Source organism: Chiloscyllium plagiosum, unplaced genomic scaffold (assembly GCF_037043375.1).
Source record: "Chiloscyllium plagiosum isolate Xiang-an unplaced genomic scaffold, Cpla_swu_hap1 HiC_scaffold_4, whole genome shotgun sequence".
NCBI lineage: Eukaryota > Metazoa > Chordata > Chondrichthyes > Orectolobiformes > Hemiscylliidae > Chiloscyllium > Chiloscyllium plagiosum.
The window spans coordinates 70,642,456-70,662,380 of NW_028270142.1; the positions used below are offsets into that span (position 1 = coordinate 70,642,456).

General features: G+C 44.4%; 1 protein-coding gene across 1 annotated transcript in view; it reads right to left on the bottom strand.

The window, feature by feature from the left end:
* lrp12 (low density lipoprotein receptor-related protein 12) overlaps positions 1-19,925 on the bottom strand; it is an 86,358-nt gene that overhangs the window by 26,158 nt on the left and 40,275 nt on the right. Inside the window, exons 4-5 of the mRNA XM_087986349.1 lie at positions 13,051-13,253; positions 4,907-6,008 (exon numbers count right to left, since the gene is read on the bottom strand). Of these exons, the coding sequence (XP_087842475.1) occupies positions 4,907-6,008; positions 13,051-13,253 (1,305 nt within the window). The remainder of the gene's footprint in view (positions 1-4,906; positions 6,009-13,050; positions 13,254-19,925) is intronic.

Consider the following 19,925-nt stretch of genomic DNA (forward strand, 5'->3'; position numbering starts at 1 on the left):
TCCTCCACCTTACTAAGAACCTTACCGTTAACCCTGTATTCCGCATTCTTATTTGTCTTTCCAAAATGGACAACCTCACACTTGGCAGGGTTGAACTCCATCTGCCACTCCTCAGCCCAGCTCTGCATCATATCTAAGTCCCTTTGCAGCTGACAACAGCCCTCCTCACTATCCACAACTCCACCAATCTTCGTATCATCTGCAAATTTACTGACCCACCCTTCGACTCCCTCATCCAAGTCATTAATAAAAATTACAAACAGCAGAGGACCCAGAACTGATCCCTGCAGCACTCCACTTGTAACTGGGCTCCAGGCTGAATATTTACCATCTACCACCACTCTCTGACTTCGACCGGTTAGCCAGTTTTCTATCCAATTGGCCAAATTTCCTTCTATCCCATGCCTCCTGACTTTCCGCATAAGCCTACCATGGGGAACCTTATCAAATGCCTTACTAAAATCCATGTATACTACATCCACTGCTCTACTCTCATCCACATGCTTAGTCACCTCCTCAAAGAATTCAATAAGACTTGTAAGGCAAGACCTACCCTTCACAAATCCGTGCTGGCTGTCCCTAATCAAGCAGTGTCTTTCCAGATACTCATAAATCCTATCCCTCAGTACCCTTTCCATTACTTTGCCTACCACCGAAGTAAGACTAACTGGCCTGTAATTCCCGGGGTTATCCCTATTCCCTTTTTTGAACAGGGGCACAACATTCGCCACTCTCCAGTCCCCTGGTACCACCCCTGTTGACAGTGAAGACGAAAAGATCATTGCCAACGGTACTGCAATTTCCTCTCTTGCTTCCCACATAATCCTAGGATATATCCCGTCAGGCCCGGGGGACTTGTCTATCCTCAAGTTGTTCAAAATGTCCAACACATCTTCCTTCCTAACAAGTATTTCCTCTCGCTTACCAGTCCGATTCACACTCTCCTCTTCAACAATACGGTCCCTCTCGTTCATAAATACTGAAGAAAAGTACTCATTCAAGACCTCTCCTATCTCTTCCGACTCAATACACAGTCTCCCACTACTGTCCTTGATCGGACCTACCCTCGTTCTCGTCATTCTCATGTTCCTCACATGCGCATAAAATGCCTTGGGGTTATCCTTGATCCTATCCGCCAAAGATTTTTCATGCCCTCTCTTAGCTCTCCTAATCCCTTTCTTCAGGTCCCTTCTGGCTATCCTGTATCCCTCCACTGCTCTGTCTGAACCCTGTTTCCTCAACCTTATGTAAGCCTCCTTCTTCCTCTTTACAAGACATTCAACCTCCCTCGTCAACCAAGGTTCCCTCACACGACCATCTCTTTCCTGCCTGACAGGTACATACATATCAAGGACACGTCATATCTGTTCCTTGAAAAAATTCCACATTTCCACGACATCCTTCCCTGACAGCCTATGCTCCTAACTTATGCTCCTCAGATCCTGTCTTACAGCATCGTATTTACCCTTCCCCCAATTGTAAAACCTACCCTGTTGCACGCACCTATCTCTCTCCATAACCAAGGTGAAAGTCACAGAATTGTGGTCACCATCACCAAAATGTTCACCCACTAACAAGCCCATCACTTGTCCCGGTTCGTTACCAAGTACCAAATCCAATATGGCCTCCCCTCTGGTCGGACAATCTACATACTGAGTTAGAAAAGCTTCCTGGACACACTGCACAAACACCGCCCCATCCAATCTACTTGATCTAAAGAGCTACCAATCAATGTTTGGGAAGTTGAAATCACCCATGACTACTATCCTGCGGCTTCTGCACCTATCCAAAATCTGTTTCCCAATCTGTTTCTCCACATCTCTGCTGCTATTGGGGGGCCTATAGTAAACACCCAAAAAGGTGACTGCACCTTTCCTATTTCTGACTTCAGCCCATACTACCTCCAAAGGCAGATCTCCCTCGAACTGCCTTTCTGCAGTCGTTATACCATTTCTAATTAGCAACGCCACCCCCCCTCCTTTTTTACCACCCTCCCTAATCTTATTGAAACATCTGTAACCAGGAACCTCCAACAACCATTCATGTCCCTCTTCTATCCACGTTTCCGTCCTGGCCACAATATCGTAGTCCCAGGTACCGATCCACGCCTTAAGTTCACCCACCTTATTTCTGATAATCCTTGCATTGAAATATCTTTGTAAATCTTTTCTGAACCCTTTCAAGTTGACCTGAGAAGGGTTTATAAAATCATAAGGGGCCTGGATAGGGTGAATAGCCAAGGTTTCTTTTCCAGGGTTGGGGACTCCAAAATTAGAGGGAATAGGTTTATGGTGACAGGGAAAAGATTTAAAAGGGACGTTTGGGACAACATTTTCATGCGGAAGGTGGTGTGTAAATGGAATGAGCTGCCAGAGGAAGTGGAGGAGACTGGTACAATTACAACATCTAAAAGGCATCTGGACAGGTACATGAATATGAAGAGTTTGGAGGGATATGGGCCAATTGCGTCAAGATTAATTTGGGATATTTGGTTGGCATGGGAGAGTTGGACCAAAGGGTCTGTTTCTGTGCTGTACAATTCTATGAAAATCAAGGTGCAGAATAAAATTATTAGATAATACAACACAAAAATACATAGAATTATCGCTATACTCCACATTCAGGTGGAGACCAAGGGGAGGGTTTGTGATAATTCTATTCAATAAATGCTACAATTTACAACAATGAGTCAATTTCAATTATCCTCAAAAGCAATGAGTCTGCAGATTTGCTGAACAAAGCTGTAATTTTACCTACAATCTGATGTAAAGGCAAGTTGAGTCTCAACAGCTCCTGGATTGTGGAACTCTCACTTCATTAAGCAAAAACATCACTATTTATTCTATTCCTGAACTCCAGTCTAGATGAAAGTCCAAGATAACACCTCCATCATCTGTACAAACAAACAATCTTAATGGAGGGAATTATGTAACCATTGTGAATAAACAGTATTGATTTTGCTCTAAAGTTCAAATTAAGGTTCGATTATCAGATGTAAAAAAAAGAGGCTTTGCTATGCCACTAGATTGTAATGCACCTTAACATAAATTAGGTGGCCTGTTGTGAAAGTGAAAACTGATAATTCATCTCAGGAACATTAAAAGTGGAAACAAAAAGCCTTAAATTATTGACTTAGCATACAAAAATATTGTGGACACAGCTCTTATTTAACAGTTACTACCTGGAGGAATAAGTGTACAAAATAAAGTATAAAACTTTGGTTAGGCAACAGCTGGAGTACTGTATGCAGTTCTGGTCACCACATGAAAAGGAGGATGTGACTGCAATGGACAGCATGCAGAGGAGGTTCATCAGGATGTTGCCAGGGATGGAGCACTTTACCTATGAAGGAAGGCTGGATAAACTTGGATTGTTTTCTTTAGAGCAGAGAATGCTGACAGTGAACCTGATTGAGGTGTATAAGTTATGAGAGGCAGATGGGTTATTAGAAACAGCTGTTCCCTTAGATGAAATGTTAATAAGAAGGGGTCATAACTTTAAGGTGAAAGGCAGAGATTTAGAGAGGATTGAAGGAAACATTTTCTCCACCCACCGGAGTTGGTGAGAATCTGGGATGCACTGCCTGGGAGGGTAGCTGAGGCAAGAAGCTTCATATTCTTGGGATGAGTATTTTAAATGTCATAACAGTACGGGCCAAGTGCTGGAAAGCTGGACGAGTGTAGTTTTTGTTGGTGCAGACTCGACGGGTCGAAGGGTTTCTTTTGTACTGTATAATTCTAAGTGCTATGGTCACAAAATTATCCATGCCCAACAATAAAAATGTATTTCAAAATACGGTTGGTTCTGCTATAACACGAATTGGGTTTAATGCAATTGAAGAATTTAGATCGTTATTTGTAGAGTGCGAACTTTCCTTACCTATATTGGCTATGAAATGATTCCAGCCCCATTAGTTTAAATGGTGTAGCTGCTGCACAATTTTCTTAATGTGTGAGATCACACAAGAATGGAACTATCGCATTATATCAGAACTGACCGTAGTAAATATCTGACCAAAAATACCTCAGCTTTAGGAAAGGGAAGGCCTTGTTGGTCAGGTTGAAAATAACTAAGCTCCCTTCCATTTTTTTTTTAGATTACTTACAGTGTGGAAACAGGCCCTTTGGCCCAACAAGTCCACACCGACCCGCCGAAGCACAACCCACCCAGACCCATTCCCCTACATTTACCCCTGCACCTAACACTATGGGCAATTTAGCATGGCCAATTCACCTGACCTGCACATTTTTGGACTGTGGGAGGAAACCGGAGCACCCAGAGGAAACCCACACAGTCAGTCGCCTGAGGAGGGAATTGAACCCGGGTCTCTGGCGCTGTGAGGTAGCAGTGCTAACCACTGTACCACCGTGCCACAGTATTGATTCACAGTCAACTGACATTTAATAAATATTGACATTACAACATCAGAATTTTAACACAGGTATTACAACAAGAACAACTAATGGTTTGTACAATAAAAAGTGTGTTATTCCAGCCAGCATATTGGCATTCTTGCCAGATTTGTAATTCATTCAAAATACATACTTGCCTCTCCATCAAGCCTTCTCTCTGCAGAAACATAATTTATTGGTACAGACAAGGCCCAAGAACAAGTTTAATTAACTATTTAGTTCAGAGATTCCACAATAACTTCCTCATTTTCTCTCTCTCCACTTCTAATACAGCTATTCCAAATCTCTGGGTGATGAGACTGCCACCATCTTTTGAATATAATGGAGAGAAAAATCTTTATTCCTCAGCCCACAGCAAGAACAAATGCATCTGCTAGGTCTATTCAGATTGACAAAGACAAAGTTGAAATAAATAACCTTGCATCTGAAATGCTAGGATTCTGCTTCAATTCTTCTATAAATCAATATATTTAATTTTTGCAGTCAGCACTTACCTGCGTTCAAACATTCTCAGAGAGTACAATTTGCAGGTACATCCTAGTGCAATCACAAGGAGTAGCCCACAGATTAAACTTCCAATGACTGCTGCAGTTATCACCCGCGTCGGTACAATCACAGGACAGCTCTCTTCATCACTGCCATCACCACAGTCATCCTGTGCATCGCAAACCCAGCTCTCAAACACACAGCGGTTGTTCTTGCAGTGGAAGTTACCAGGCTGACAAAAGAAGCAGTTCTTCTCATCTGATCCATTCGGACAATGGTTCTGGTAATTGCATCGGTCTGCTAGAGGATAGCACACTCCATTGCGAGAGCAGAGAAACTCATCCTTTTGACATGAACTACAGTTGCGCTCATCTCGTCCATTTGGGCAATGCCAATAACCATCACAGCGCTGTTGCTCAGTAAAGCAACCCCAATTGCCTCCACAGGGAATCTCCCATGGAAGGCAAAACCCTGCAACTTGATAGGTGGCATTAAAACCTCTGGCTGCATTAACTTTGTCAGCATAAAAATGCACCCGCACCTGTCCAGAAGAGGAGACGACAGTGATTGGTGGCCGAGAATCAAAGGATGTCAGGACACGTAGCAGTCTGAGAGAGTTCTCCTCCAGGCCATCGTACACTTTAATATAATCGCCATAGCCAGTGCCATCCAGCTTCAAATCTGTGATACGTAAAATGACTTTGCGTCTGTCTCCAGTGTCAATCAGCCATGTGCAATTGCTGCCAGGTGGATAAAATGCAGGATAATTAGGAGAACTGAATGTTCCATAAAAGTTTCTCAGCCACTTGCCACAACTAGGGGGTTCACAATCTATTTCATCTTCCAAATCAAGGCAGTCAATATTTCCATCACATTGCAAGGCCTCAGGTAAGCATGTATAAGCTGCTGTATATCTTGACAAACATTGGAACTGATCATATGTGCAAGGCTGAAATGGAAAGGCAGTTGGTGGAATTGGCCGTTCGCACAGCTCTTCATCAGAGTTGTCTCCACATTCATCCATTGTGTTGCATTTCCAAATTTCAGGGATACATTTTCCATTGTTACAGTGGAACTGGTCCCAGTCACAGCCTACTTCCTCAGATCTTCCTGAAAGGAAAACATACTCAAACTCACTATGGAAAAAAGTAGCATTTGTTGAAGTGAATAAATTGCTTTTATTTCTTTAGAAACTAGAGAAACACACTAAAAATTAAACTTGAAAAACGTGTTGCTGGAAAAGCGCAGCAGGTCAGGCAGCATTCAAGGAGCAGGAGAATCGACGTTTTGGGCATAAGCCCTTTTTCAGGCTGTTACGGGGTGTCCAGATGGATTGGGTGTGTTGGAGGTGGGAGAAGGGGTCATCAGAGGGTAGGCGAGAATCCTGGTTGAAGAAGTAGGCGCGGAGGCGAAGGCAGCAGAAGAATTATTCAATGTCTCGCCGCGTGTTGAACTCGTTAATCTGGGAGCGTAGGGGGATGAAGGTGAGACCTCTGCTGAGGACTGATCTTTCATCCTCAGAGAGGAGGAGGTCTGGAGGGATGGTGAAAATACGGCAGGGCTGGGAGCTAGGACCTGGCGTGGGGACAGAGTTAGGCGTGGGGGCGGGGATGCGTGCGGCATGGTTGTTGTGCAGGTGAGTGACGTCACTGGAGCGGAAGTAGATGTGGCGACTGCAACTCCGGGGGCAGAAGTGGCTGCGGCGACGGCAGAAACGGTGTTGTTCCCGGTGGCTGTGGACCCTGCGGAGGCGATTGTCTTCCTGGCGATCGTGGAGGCGGTTGTCTGGGCAGCAATCGCGGAGGCTGCATGGTCGGTGGGGCAGAAGTGACGTCATGGTTCGCTTATGCCCGAAACGTCAATTCTCCAGCTCCTTTGATGCTGCCTGACCTGCTGTACTTTTCCAGCAACACATTTTTCAGCTCTGATCTCCAGCATCTGCAGTCCTCACTTTCTCCTAAAAATTAAACTTGAAATCATACTTTTGTTTTACAGAATATTTCAGAATAATTTGTCAGAAAAAACAATCATCTTCAGGGCCAAGCTTTGTGCTTGACACATTACAATGAATACTGATGCTGCTATTACATGCCTCCTATTGGAATGACAAACTTTGCTTCACTGTAAAAAAAAATGCGTGTGCACAACTCCACCTCTATATAGCTCCATATGCCAAAAAGGTGATAGTTCAGATGGGGTGCAGGAAGGATAGAGAATGAGCCATTTCTGAAAAGATTCTTCATACTTCTTTCCTAATACAAGATACAGAGAGGGCAGAAATGGAAACAGGAATTGGCAAAGTCATTGATTTAAGCTAGACTGTTCCTGCTTTTCCACTTCTTAAACTTTCAGAAGTCGGGCATCTTAACCTTCGTACCAGGAACAGCACTGCTCCATGATATGTACCTTGTGCACTGAGGGCAAAAAGATAGGCTGCCAGCTTTATGGTCGTTAACAAGCAAGTACTTTGATAGTGGTCTGGAACTGCACAAGAAGAGCCCACTGGAGATTTTCTGAATTCTTTCTTGATCAGATCACATCTCAGAAAAAAAAATGCATGAATAGATAATGTGGTGGCTCTCCAAATGGCAACGCTATTTCAAAACCCTGAACTGCACTTCAATTTTAGTGCACAAATATTGCAAGGCCTCAGAGCTGCAGCTACAGATTTCCTTTTACTATCAACCTGTCAGATATGTGGGCTCCTTGCTGAGATATTTCCATCATCGATAGTCACAGGTGAGGTTCTGGAAGACTAGAGTTCGGCTAACGTATGCCACTATTTAAGAAAGGTGGTAAGGACAAGTCAGGGTGAGCCTGACATTGGAGGTGGGCAAGTTGTTGGAGGTAATCCTGAGGGACAGGATGTACACGCATTCGGAAAGTGTTTGATATGCTTTCCTTTATTGGTCAGAGTATTGGGTACAGGAGTTGGGAGATCATATTGCAGCTGTACAGGACATTGGTTAGGCAACTTTTGGAATATTGCATGCAGTTCTGGTCTCCTTCCTATTGGAGGGATGTTGTGAAATTTCAACGGGTTCAGAAAAGATTTACAAGGATGTTGCCAGGGTTGGAGGATTTGAGCTAGAGGGAGAGGTTGAATAGGCTGGGGCTATTTTACCTGGAGCATCAGAGGTGAGGGATGACCTTATAGAGGTTTATAAAATCATGAGGAGCATGGATAGGGTAAATAGACAAGGTCTTTTCCTGGGGTGGGGGACTCCAGAACTAGGGGGCATAGGTTTAGGGTGAGAGGGGAAAGATATAAAAGAGACCTAAAGGTCAATCATTTCATGCAGAAGGTGGTACGTGTACAGATGAGTTGCCTGAGGTGGTGATGGAGGCTCGTACAATTGCAACATTAAAAGGAATCTGGATGGGTATTTGAATAGGAAGGGTTTGTAGGGATATGGGCCGGATGGGACTAGAATGGGTTGGGATATCTGCTCAGCATGGACAAATTGGACCGAAAGGTCTGTTTCGTGTTGCACATCTCTATGATATGTCTGGAATAGGTGGGATTTGAACCCAGCCCTCCTGAAAATATAGAATTCAACTACTACTTAAAAGGTCAGTGACAGTAATTAAATAATAGGAAGAAAACATGCAACCTGCTTCTTTGGAAATCTTAACAGTGAACAAACATTGTGCTTGGCCAATAATGAGTGCATTAAGGATTCAGCAACATGGAACTGGAAAGGTTTTAGCTGTTCATACATTCAAGTTATATTTAAAGCAATTGACATTTAAAAATTAGTTTAATTGTCCTGTTAGATAATCAATAGCATACATATTAATGAAAGATATAATACTGAATGAGAAACAACAATTAGAACATAGAACATAGAACATAGAAGAATACAGTGCAGTACAGGCCCTTTGGCCCTCGATGTTGCGCCGATCCAAGCCCACCTAACCTATACTAACCCACTATCCTCCATATACCTATCCAATGCCTGCTTAAATGCCCATAAAGAGGGAGAGTCATTCCAGGGCATTCCATGAACTTACGACTCGCTGAGTGAAGAACCTACCCCTAACTTCAGTCCTATATCTACCCCCCCTTAATTTAAAGCTATGCCCCCTTGTAATACCCAACTCTATACGCGGGAAAAGGTTCACACTGTCAACCCTATCTAACCCCCTAATCATCTTGTACACCTCAATCAAGTCACCCCTAAACCTTCTTTTCTCTAATGAAAACAGCCCCAAGTGTCTCAGTCTTTCCTCATACGATCTTCCTTCCATACCAGGCAACATCCTGGTAAACCTCCTCTGCACCCGTTCCAGTGCCTCCATACCCTTCCTATAGTATGGTGACCAAAACTGCACACAATATTCCAGATGCGGCCGCACCAGAGTCTTATACAACTGCATCATGACCTCAGGACTCCGGAACTCAATTCCTCTACCAATAAAAGCCAGTATGCCATATGCCTTCCTCACCACACTATTTACCTTTTGACAAAACTAACAAGCTAAGATATATCAGAGATATTTTGTATTATGTTAATTAAGTCTTTTGTTAAGGATTTTAGGTAAGTGATTAAAAAAAAGTAAATGGCTTAATATAGCAACAAATTCAAAGTGGAGGATATGAAAGCATACAGCTCAAGACAGTTGGTAGGTTAGGGGGCAAAAGATATCTCATGTACCTTCAAATTTCACCTACGAATGCAGGATCTCTCTAACCAGGAATGGGACTTGCCAGCTTCTATTCACTACATTGGGCAGGGTAACAAATCCTATAGCCCCAGGAATTTAAATTTGTTGAGGTTTGGTCTAGGCTACTCGCAACCTTTGATTCATAACTTAATTCCCTTTCTTTCTTTGCCTCCAACTTTCCCTTCTCAACTGTTCTTCTACAAACAAGTCGATATTCCATGGTCTCCAGTGCATCACTCCCTTTAGGTTACTATAATTTAAGTCAGAGAACTGCAGTCAGCAGTCTTCTAAGTTCTGATAAAAAGTGATCACCTTAAAAACACTGTTTCTCGAAGCATTATCGCTACCTGATTGACTAATCATTTCTAATGTTCTACTTGTATTTCAGATTCCCAGGATCAGGAGTATCCTGCATTTAAGTTTCTAATCTTAAACCACTACTATTTTTAATCAGAGGTCACAAATACATGTTCTGTTTTCTGCTGTGACTTGCTGGAGAGGAGCATCACTTTTATTTTGAGAGAGTCAAGAGTGCCTATTAACTGACACCATCCAAGCAGCTGTTTTTTTATCTGCTGTATAAGTAGTAATGGATTTAGATAATGGATCAATCCAGGTTGATTTCAGGATTTTACTTTTGGGTTTGGTTTTTATTCTCAGTTCGTTTCTTGAAAATGTATTCCTCTTTCTTTTACATCATAAACCACCAGGTTCAAGGAGCAAATACATCCTTCTGGTTCTCCAGAGGGGGGAGGGGAGGAGGGGGGAGGGGAGGGGGGGGGGGGAGCGCGGAGAGGGGAGCATGGGGGGGAACGCGAGCGTGGGGGGGAGCGCGGGGGGGGGGAGCGCGGGGGGGGAGCACGGGGGGGGGAGCGCAGGGGGGGAGCGCGGGGGGGGAGCGCGGGGGGGGGGAGCGCGGGGGGGGGAGTGCGGGGGGGAGCGCGGGGGGGAGCGTGGGGGGGGAGCGCGGGGGGGGAGCGCGGGGGGGGAGCGCGGGGGGGAGAGCGCGGGGGAGAGCGCGGGGGAGAGCGCGGGGGAGAGCGCGGGGGAGAGCGCGGGGGGGGTGGGGGAGTGCGTGGGGTGGAGCACGGGGGAGTGCGTGGAGTGGAGCGTGGGGGAGGGCGGGGGGGTAGGGCAGGGGGGCGGGAGGGGGAGCGAGAGCGCGCGCGAGGGGGAGCGAGAGCGCGCGAGGGGTATAGAGAGAGAGCTTAAGGGGGAGCGAGAGAGTGTGAGGATGAGCGAGTGAAAGCGAGGGGCACAGAGAAAACGAGAGCAAGGGGCACAGAGTGAGCGAGAGTGAGGTACAGAGGGAGAGAGCGAGAGTGAGGTACAGAGGGAGAGAGCGAGCGAGAGGTACAGAGAGAGCGCGAGAGCGAGGGGTACAGAGAGAGAGTGAGCTCAAGAGTGAGTGGTACAAAGATTGTGAGCGAGAACAAGGGGTACAGACAGAGAGGGAGAGAGAGCGAGTGCGAGGGGTACAGAGAGCGCGAGCGTTTGCGAGGGGTACAGAGAGACAGCTCGCAAGGGGTATAGAGGGGGACAGAGAGAGGGGAGAGAGAGGAGTACAGAGAGAGGGATGGGTATAGAGGGGCAGAAGAGCGAGGGCGGGGGGCAGAGAAAGATGGGGAAGAGAGGGAGGTGGAGCAGAGAGAGAGAGAGATCTTTGATCAATCAGGGAATAAGGGTTATGGGGAAAATGCAGGAAAGGAAGAATGTTGGAACAGTTATGAACCTAATGAATGGCCCAATGGCTTACTGCTGTTTCTACCTCTTATCGTCTTTTAAAATTAATGCTTATACACTCTACACTCAAAAATGATTGATCTGAATATGTTAGAAATGGCAAAAGGTCACATCCTTGCAGCAAAGTTTAAGGATCAAGCCTCCAGGCATTACCAAAAGCTAGTAAATATGATGTTCTTTTCTTTCATATCCATCATAGACAAGGAATGGTGAAATAATAATGTGAAGTCTTTACCAATAAATTTACCTGGAGGCTGTATATGCTATATCTGATCACTGTTTGCATACTGACTGCAAATTATGTGACAGATACATCACATCCTGTTTCAACGTGGTAATGACTGGCAGTAGTAAAGGTATTTGCACATCATCCTGCAACATTGCACTGATGCAAAAAATAATTCAACTAATTTAACAGGGTGACAGTAACATAAAAAGGTGAAAGCTGATTTACAATTATAACAATCTAGTTAGATTTCCAGTTAAACTATTACTTTCACTCCTGGGCACTGAACCTCAAGAAATCTCCAACAGCCTCTAAGAGCAGACCTAACAGAATTATGCCAAGGCTAGAAGATTTAAAATTCTGGCGACAAATTGCCGAAAATCTTCTACACTTCAGAGGATAGCAGAATAAGATCCAATCTAATTGTATTTAAAGATTGAAGGTAAACAGAAACTTCTATTGGGGGATACATCATAGGGAATTACCCCCCCATAGTGCGGCATGGTGGCTCAGTTAGCACTGCTGCCTCACAGCACCTGGATTCCAGGTTCAATTCCAGCCTTGGGCAAATGTGTGTGGAGTTTGCACATTCTCCCCGTGTCTGCGTGGGTCTCCTCCGGGTGCTCCGGTTTCCTCCCACAGTCCAAAGATGTGCAGGACAGGTGAATTGGCCATGCTAAATTGCCCATACTGTTGGGTGCATTAGTCACAGGGAAATGGGTCTAGGTGGGTTACTCTTCGGAGGGTCGGTCTGGACTTGTTGGGCCGAAGGGCCTGTTTCCACACTATAGGGAATTTAATCTAATCTAATCTAATCAAAATTCAGGGAGACTGTTAGGAAGCATTTCTTTACACAAAGGCATTGGAAATCAGGCAATCTCATTAAAATCAAGAATTTTATGACTGAGTTTAACAGTTTTGTTAGGCAAGGTAGCAAGGACTACAGAACCAACAAGACATAGATCAGTAATGACCTAAGTAAATGTCAAAATAGTTCTAGGTGGTGAAAGGCTTAAGTCCCCAGTGTCATGACAACTTTCGCCGTCAGCCCACATCCCAATTCAAAATATCTCCCTACTTTATCTGGGACCCTGCTTTATGCCAACTGGCTAGACATTTTGCCTCTAGAACAGCAACTTGATTTCAAAAGTTAATTAGTGAGTTGTGATGCACTTTAAAACGAAACAAATTACAAAAAAAGTTCACAAGCACCATATTCCATTAATGTGTGGGCACATTCATTGGCATGCCAATGAAATTCTAACATGGGTCAAAAACCACTGCTTATAAAGTTAAAGGAGGATAGAATGTTTTGCACAATGTCATTATTTGAAGCATACCGAACTCTCTTGATGGAATGATTAAAATTAAGAGTGTGAAGGACTGAAAATTATAGGAATGCAGAGGCATAGAGTAATCGGGCTGAAAGAGATTGAATAGATTAGGAGGGGCATTAGAACGAACAAACTAGCTGCATTTCGACTCAAAGAAAAAGGACACCAATTTTACACATACCTGTGACATAAGACAGTCGGAAACCTTTTCCAGTATACCTGTCATCTGAATGAAACTTAATCCAGACATGGTCCTTTGAAGAAATGTAAGGTGCTGGAATGGATGATCCACACACTCTAGTTCCGTCAACACTTTTATACACTCCTATAGTTAGCCAGTCGGAACTACACCAAGCAGAGCTCTGGATATCAAAATCCTGGAAGCTAAGGCAAAAAAAAATGCAATAATGTTCAACTTGCAAACAAAATATCTATCAAGATGAATACGATTGCGAGATTGTCAGAGGTGGACTTTCTAATGAGTTGTTAAAAAGAAGTCCTGACATTGAATGTTTTGCACAGTGTCATTATTTGAAGCATACCGAACTCTCTTAGTGTCCTGGCTAGTATTAGTCTCTCCTTTACCAAATATGGATTATCTATTAGATTAGATTACATTACAGCGTGGAAACTTGCGTTATAGAATCTTGCTTTGCCAAATTGCTGACAACAACTGCTCTATAACAAGCTCACTCACTTATTTTTAATTCATGCATGGGATTTGGAAATTGCTGACTGGCCCAGCATTCTTCTTTTAGATGGTGGCAGGCTGTCTGTTAGATTAGATTACTGACAGTGTGGAAACAGGCCCTTCGGCCCAACAAGTTCACACCGACCTGCTAAAGCGCAACCCACCAAGACCCATTCCCCTACATTTATCCCTTCAGCTAACACTACGGGCAATTTAGCATGGCCAATTCACCTAACCTAACCTGGACTGTGGGAGGAAACTGGAGCACCCGGAGGAAACCCACGCAGACACAGGAAGAATGTGCAAACTCCACACAGTCAGTTGGCTGAGGCGGGAATTGAACCTGAGGCTCTGGCGCTGTGAGGCAGCAGAGCTAACCATTGGGCCATTGTGCCAACTACTGCATACCATTTGGATTAGGTAGACACTGTTGTTAGGAAGGGAATTCCAGGAATTTGACCAACTGACATTGAAGGAACAGTGACATACTTCCAAGTTTGAATTTTGAGTGGCTTGGGGAGATGCTTGTAGATTGTGATGCTGCTATCAATCTGCTGCCCTTGTCCTGCTACAGAGGACCCTCGATTATCCGAATACCTATCATCCGAAAATCGGATTATCTGAAGGAGATCCTGAGGTCCTCATAGAAACATTACATCAAAGACCTGTTTCCAACAATGATCGCGTCTTTTGTTAACAGTGATTAAACAGGCACCGTCTCCAAATGAATGACCTCTGTCTCTGCCCACACTTTCCCTGGAATTCTTCAGAGGGGAGTACCCTAACCCCACCCCCCTGCTTCCCCAGATGGATCTCTTGAACATTGTACTGTACAGGGTAAAGGTGGAACCTGTCAAAAAGTTGCAGCAAAAAGGTGTGTGTGTGTGCACGCGTGTGCGCTCGTGCTCTGTTTGGAGACTTAGCCCACAAAGGCAGTAGTAGCAGCAGCAGCTGTTGTTGATGTACAGTCCAGCTGCTCCGGAGAGGGGGCAGGGGTGTGGTGTTGGACAGGGTTAGGGGAGGGGGCGGGGGGGTTTGGACAAGGTTGGGGGGTCTGGACAGGGTTGGGGTGTCAGTGTTGGACAGGGCTGCGGGTGGGGGGGCAGGGTAGGACAGAGTTCTGGGGGCAGGGGGTGTTGGAAGGGGTTTGGGGGAGCGGGCAGGGGGCGGTACTGGACGGGGGTGGGGGTGGGGGCGGGGGGAGTGCAGGCAGTGCCTCACGCTATGTGCTGCTGCAGTCTCCTGAATGGGGAGCAGACTTTAAAAACGCCAAGCCCCAGAGGAAATCAATTAAACGAATAATCGATTATCCAAACAAAATAGTACCCGCCCATCTCGTTCTGATAATCAAGGTTCCCCTGTAATTGATAATCAGCAATTGGGACATGCTGTCAAAGAAGCCTTGGTGAATGTCTGCAGTCCATCTTAGATACAGTACACACCGCTGTTACCCTCGTGATGGAGGGAGTGAATGGTTTTAAATGTTTTGCTTCTAAAGAAATTAATTTGTAAGAGCACTCTTTAGACATTCCTGACGATACAAAGCCCAACATAAATGCAAGATTTCCTTATACTTACTTCATTTGCTTTAAAATCTTTCTGATCTACAGATTTGTTTGCATCCCCAGTGAAGAAGACCTATGGGTGCTTTGAAATTTCGTTATATTTTACAAAACTCACTATCAAAATATTGTTGCTGTATCCTGTCTTGCACTGTTATAGATATCAGGAATTCAAGAGTTTTTTTTTTAACTATGTAAACTAGCTTGTTGAGCTTGAAGGTTTGGTTTTAGATGTTTCGTCACCATACTAGGTAACATCATCAGTGAGAGTCTCCAGTGAAGTGCTGGTGGTATGTCCCACCTCTCTATTTATAGGTGTTGGGTTCTTAAGGTGGGTAATGTTATTTCCGGCTATTTTAAGAGAAGATAGATAGGATCTAAATCGGTGTGTTTATTGGTGGAGCTCTGATTAGAATGCCATGCCTCTAAAGAATTCCCGTGCATGTCTTTGTTTCGCCTGTCCTAGGATGTGTGCGTTTTCCCAATCAAAGTGGTGTCCTTCTGTGTCTGTATGCATAGAAACTAATGATAGTGAGTCGTGTGTTTTGGTGTTGGTATTGGCCAGTTGGTGTTCGTGTATCCTGGTGGTAAGTTTCCTGCTAGTTTGTCCGATATATTGTTATAGTTCTTGCATAGTAACATGGTTAGTTTTACTGGTAGCATCTAATGGATCCTTTAGGTTCATTTGTCGCTGTTAAATGCGTTGGTAGATTTGTGGGCTACCATGATGCCAAAGGGTCTCAGTAGCCTGGAAGTCATTTCTGATATATCTTTGATGTAAGGTAATGTGGCTAAGGTTTTTGGTTGTGTTGTGTCTGCTTGTTTGGGCTCGTTTTGGAGGGATCGGCAGATTGTGTTTATTGGGCACTCGTTTTTCTTGAAAACGTTGTATAGATATTTTTCTTCTGCTTTTTCTAGTACTTGGGTGCTAAAGTGCGATGTAGCTCATTGAAATAATGTCTTGATGCAGCTCCATTTGTGGGTGATGGGATGATTGCTTCTGAAGTTAATTATTTGATCTGCATTTGTTGTTTTTCTGTAGACACTGGTTTGAAGCTCTCTGTTAACTGTATGTTCAACTGTCACGTTTAGGAATGGGTGTATGCTGTCATTTTCCTCCTCTTGTGAATTTTATGCCTGTCCGAATAGTGTTGATGGTGTTGTATGCTTACTCTAGTTGGCTCCGTTTTGTGATGACAAAAGTGTCACCTATTTAGTGGACCTAAAGTTTGGATTGGATAGATGGGAGGACTGCTTGTTCAAGTCTCTGCATTACTGATTCCGGTCTCATAGATATTAGTGATCCCACAGGTGTTCAATTGACTTGTTTGGAAGTTTTGTTATTGAATATGACGTGGGTGGTGAGGTACAGGTCAACTAGCTTGGAGGATGTTGTGTTTGCTGATGAAGTTGGTGCCGTCAGGTGTTTGTAGTCCGGGTTTTCCGAGTAGTGATACCAGTGTTTCTTTGGCTAGGTTGAGGTTAATTGATGTGGAAACCATTATTTCGTCGTCTTCTATCTTGTTGTATACAATAGTGTTCAGGAATTCTTGGGTGTAGTGAATGGAGTGGTGTGAATCTTTAAATAAGTGTTTTAGTTTTTGGTGGAGTTCTTTGGCTAGTCTGTATGTTGGTGTACCACGTAGGAAGACTACGGATCAAAGGGGGCACCGGGTTTGTGTATTTTTAGTAATCCATAAAAGTGTGGTGTATTGGATCAATCTGGTTTCGTGTTTTGGAAGTCTGCCATGTTTAATTCTCCTGATTTTTTAAGTTCTGTTAGAAAGGATGAGATTCTATTTAGTAGTTGTGGGGTTGGGTCTATTGCCACCTGCTGGTAAGTTGCATGTATCTGCAAGTAGAGCATTTGCCTTTTTAAGACGGTCAGATTTTAAAAAAATAACAGTCATGTGTTTGCAGGTAGAATAATGATGTTTTTGCCCTTTTTAAGTCTTTCTAAGGCTTTATTTTCTTAAGCATTAAGTGTGTTTCTTTCTTTCTCTTGGCCTGATATAGGTGCAAACAAGTCAAAAGAACACCTATGGGATCACCAATATCAGGTCTCACAGCGGAAGCAGTAATGCAGAGACTTGAACAACCTGCCTCCCATCATTCCAACCCAAACTTTGGGTCCGCTAAGTAGATGACACCTTTGTCATCACAACACAGAACAAATTAGAGGAAACATACAATACCATCAACACTATCCTCACAGGCATAAATTTCACAAAAGAGGAGGAGAACGACAACAGACTCCCATTCCTAGACGTGACAGTTGAATGTACAGTTAATGGGGCGCTTCAAAACAGTATCTGCAGAAAAACAACACACAGGGACCAATCATCCCAACACCCACAAATGGAGCTGCATCAAGACATTATTTCAACAAGCTCATTGACACTGCAGCACCCAATTCCTCAGAAACAAACCCAAACAAGCAGACAGAACGCAACCAAAAACCATAGTCATGCTACCTTACATCAAAGACATATCAGAAATTACTTCCACACTACTCAGACCCCTTGGCATCATGGTAGCCTACAAACCTACCAACACACTTAAAAGCAACTAATGAACCTAATGGATCCATTAGATACCACCAGCAAAATTAACATCATTTTCAAGATACCATGCAAGAACTATAACAAATACGATATCAGACACACTAGCAAGAAACTTGCCACCAGGATACATGAACACCAGAAGACGTGACCTCCTATCACTAGTTTCCATACATACAGACAAAGAAGGGCACCACTTTGACTAGGACAACACACACATCCTAGGCAAAACAAAGACACACACATGAATTCTTAGATGCATGGCATTCTAACCAGAACTCCATCAATAAACACATCGAATTTCAATCTTATCTACCTTTCTTGAAAAAAAAGTGGAAATGACATCACCCACCTTAAGAAACCAAGACCTATAAAGGGAGAGCTGGGGCAGAGTACCAATGCTTCACCAGAGACTCTCACTGATGTTGTTACCAAGTATGATGATGAAACATCTGAAAACGAACCTTAAAGCTCAGTGAGCTAACTTACATACTTATCAACCTGAGCTACAAATCTTCTCAAAAAAATTTGTTTTTTAAAATTTCTTCAGAATGTTTGAAGCATATAATATGCTACCAGTCAGAACGGTATTTGGCTTAGAGGGAAACTTGAAGGTTATCTACTTCCAAGTGGTAAAGTCTTGAGTTTGGAAGGGATGTCTGAGGAGCCTTGGTAAGTCATTGCAATATATTTTGTAGAGGCGTGAAGGGTATGAATGTTGAAGATAGTGGATATGATGCCAGTCGAATGAGCTGCTTTATTCTCGATGGTGTTGAGCTCGAGTGTTGCTGAAAGTGGGGAATATTCCATCATATGCCTGATTTGGTCTTTGCGGATGACAGTGAAAGGGAGAGTATTTTGCTACTGATTTCCTAGCTTCTTTGATACAGTGTTTACATGGTTGGTGCACTGACTGCTTCACCTCCTGAGAAATCAGAAAATGGTGCTGAATATTGTTCATTCATTGGCAAAAAGGACTTTATGCTGGTGGAAGCATCTGGTGATGGTTGGCAACTGAATGGCATTGCTGAAACGCAAGTGTTGACGTAAGAGAGGACTGCAGATGCTGGAGATCAGAGTTGAAGAGTGTGGTGCTGGAAAAGCACAGCCGGTCAGGCAGCATCCGAGGAGCAGGAGAATTGATATTTCGGGCATAAGCCCTTCATCAGGAATGAGGCTTGTGGGCTGGGGGGAGCTGAGAGATAAATGGGAGGGGGGTGAGATTTGAGGGAAGGTAGCTGAGAATGCGATAGGTTGATGAAGGTAGGGGAGAAGGTGATAGTTCGGAAAGGAGGGTGGAGCAGATAGATGGGAAAGTTGATGGACAGATCACGAAGGTGGTGCCATATTGGAGATTTGGGGCAGGGATAATGTGGGGAAGGGGAAAAGAAGAAACTGGTGAAATCCACATTCATCCCGTGTGGTTGGAGGGTCCCAAGGTGGAATATGAGGCATTCTTCCTCCAGGTGTCAGGTGGTAAGCATTTAGTGATGGAGGAGGACCAGGACCTGCATGTCCTTGATGGAGAGGGAGTTGAAGTGTTGAGCTACTGGGCAGTGGAGTTGTTTGGTGCAGGTGTCCCAGAGATGTTCTCTGAAACAATCCACAAGTTGGCATCCTGTCTCCCTGATATAGAGGAGACCACATCGGGTGCAACTTATACAGTAGATGACAATGGAGGAGGTACAGGCGAATTTCTGTTGGATGTAGAAGGACCTTTTGGGGCCTTGGATGGAGGTGAGGGGAGTGGTGTAGCACCGGCTTTACACTTCTGGCAGTGGCAGGGGAAGGTGTTGGGAGTGGGTGTGGGCTGGTGGGGGGCATGGACCTGACGAGGAAGTCGTGGAGGGAATGGTCTCTCTGGAACACTGATAGGGATGGGGAGGGGAATAGATCTCTGGTCTGTTTGTAGGTGGGCGGAAGTGGCAGAGGATGACACGATGTATGTGGGGTTGGTGGGGTGGAAGGTGAGGACCAGGAGGTACTGTCTTTGTTGCGTTGGGAGGGGTGGTGTTCAATGGCAGTGGTGCAGGAAGTGGAGGAGATGCGCTGGAGGGCATCGGCGATCTTGTGGGAAGGGAAGTTGTAATCCTGGAAGGAGGTGGCCATCTGGGATTTTTCGAAGGTGCAATTGGTTATCCTTGGAACAGATGCGGTGGAGGATTTGGGAATAAGAAATGGGGTTTTTAACAGGTGGTAGGGTTGGATGAGGTCTAGTCTAGGTAGCTATGGGAGTCGGTGG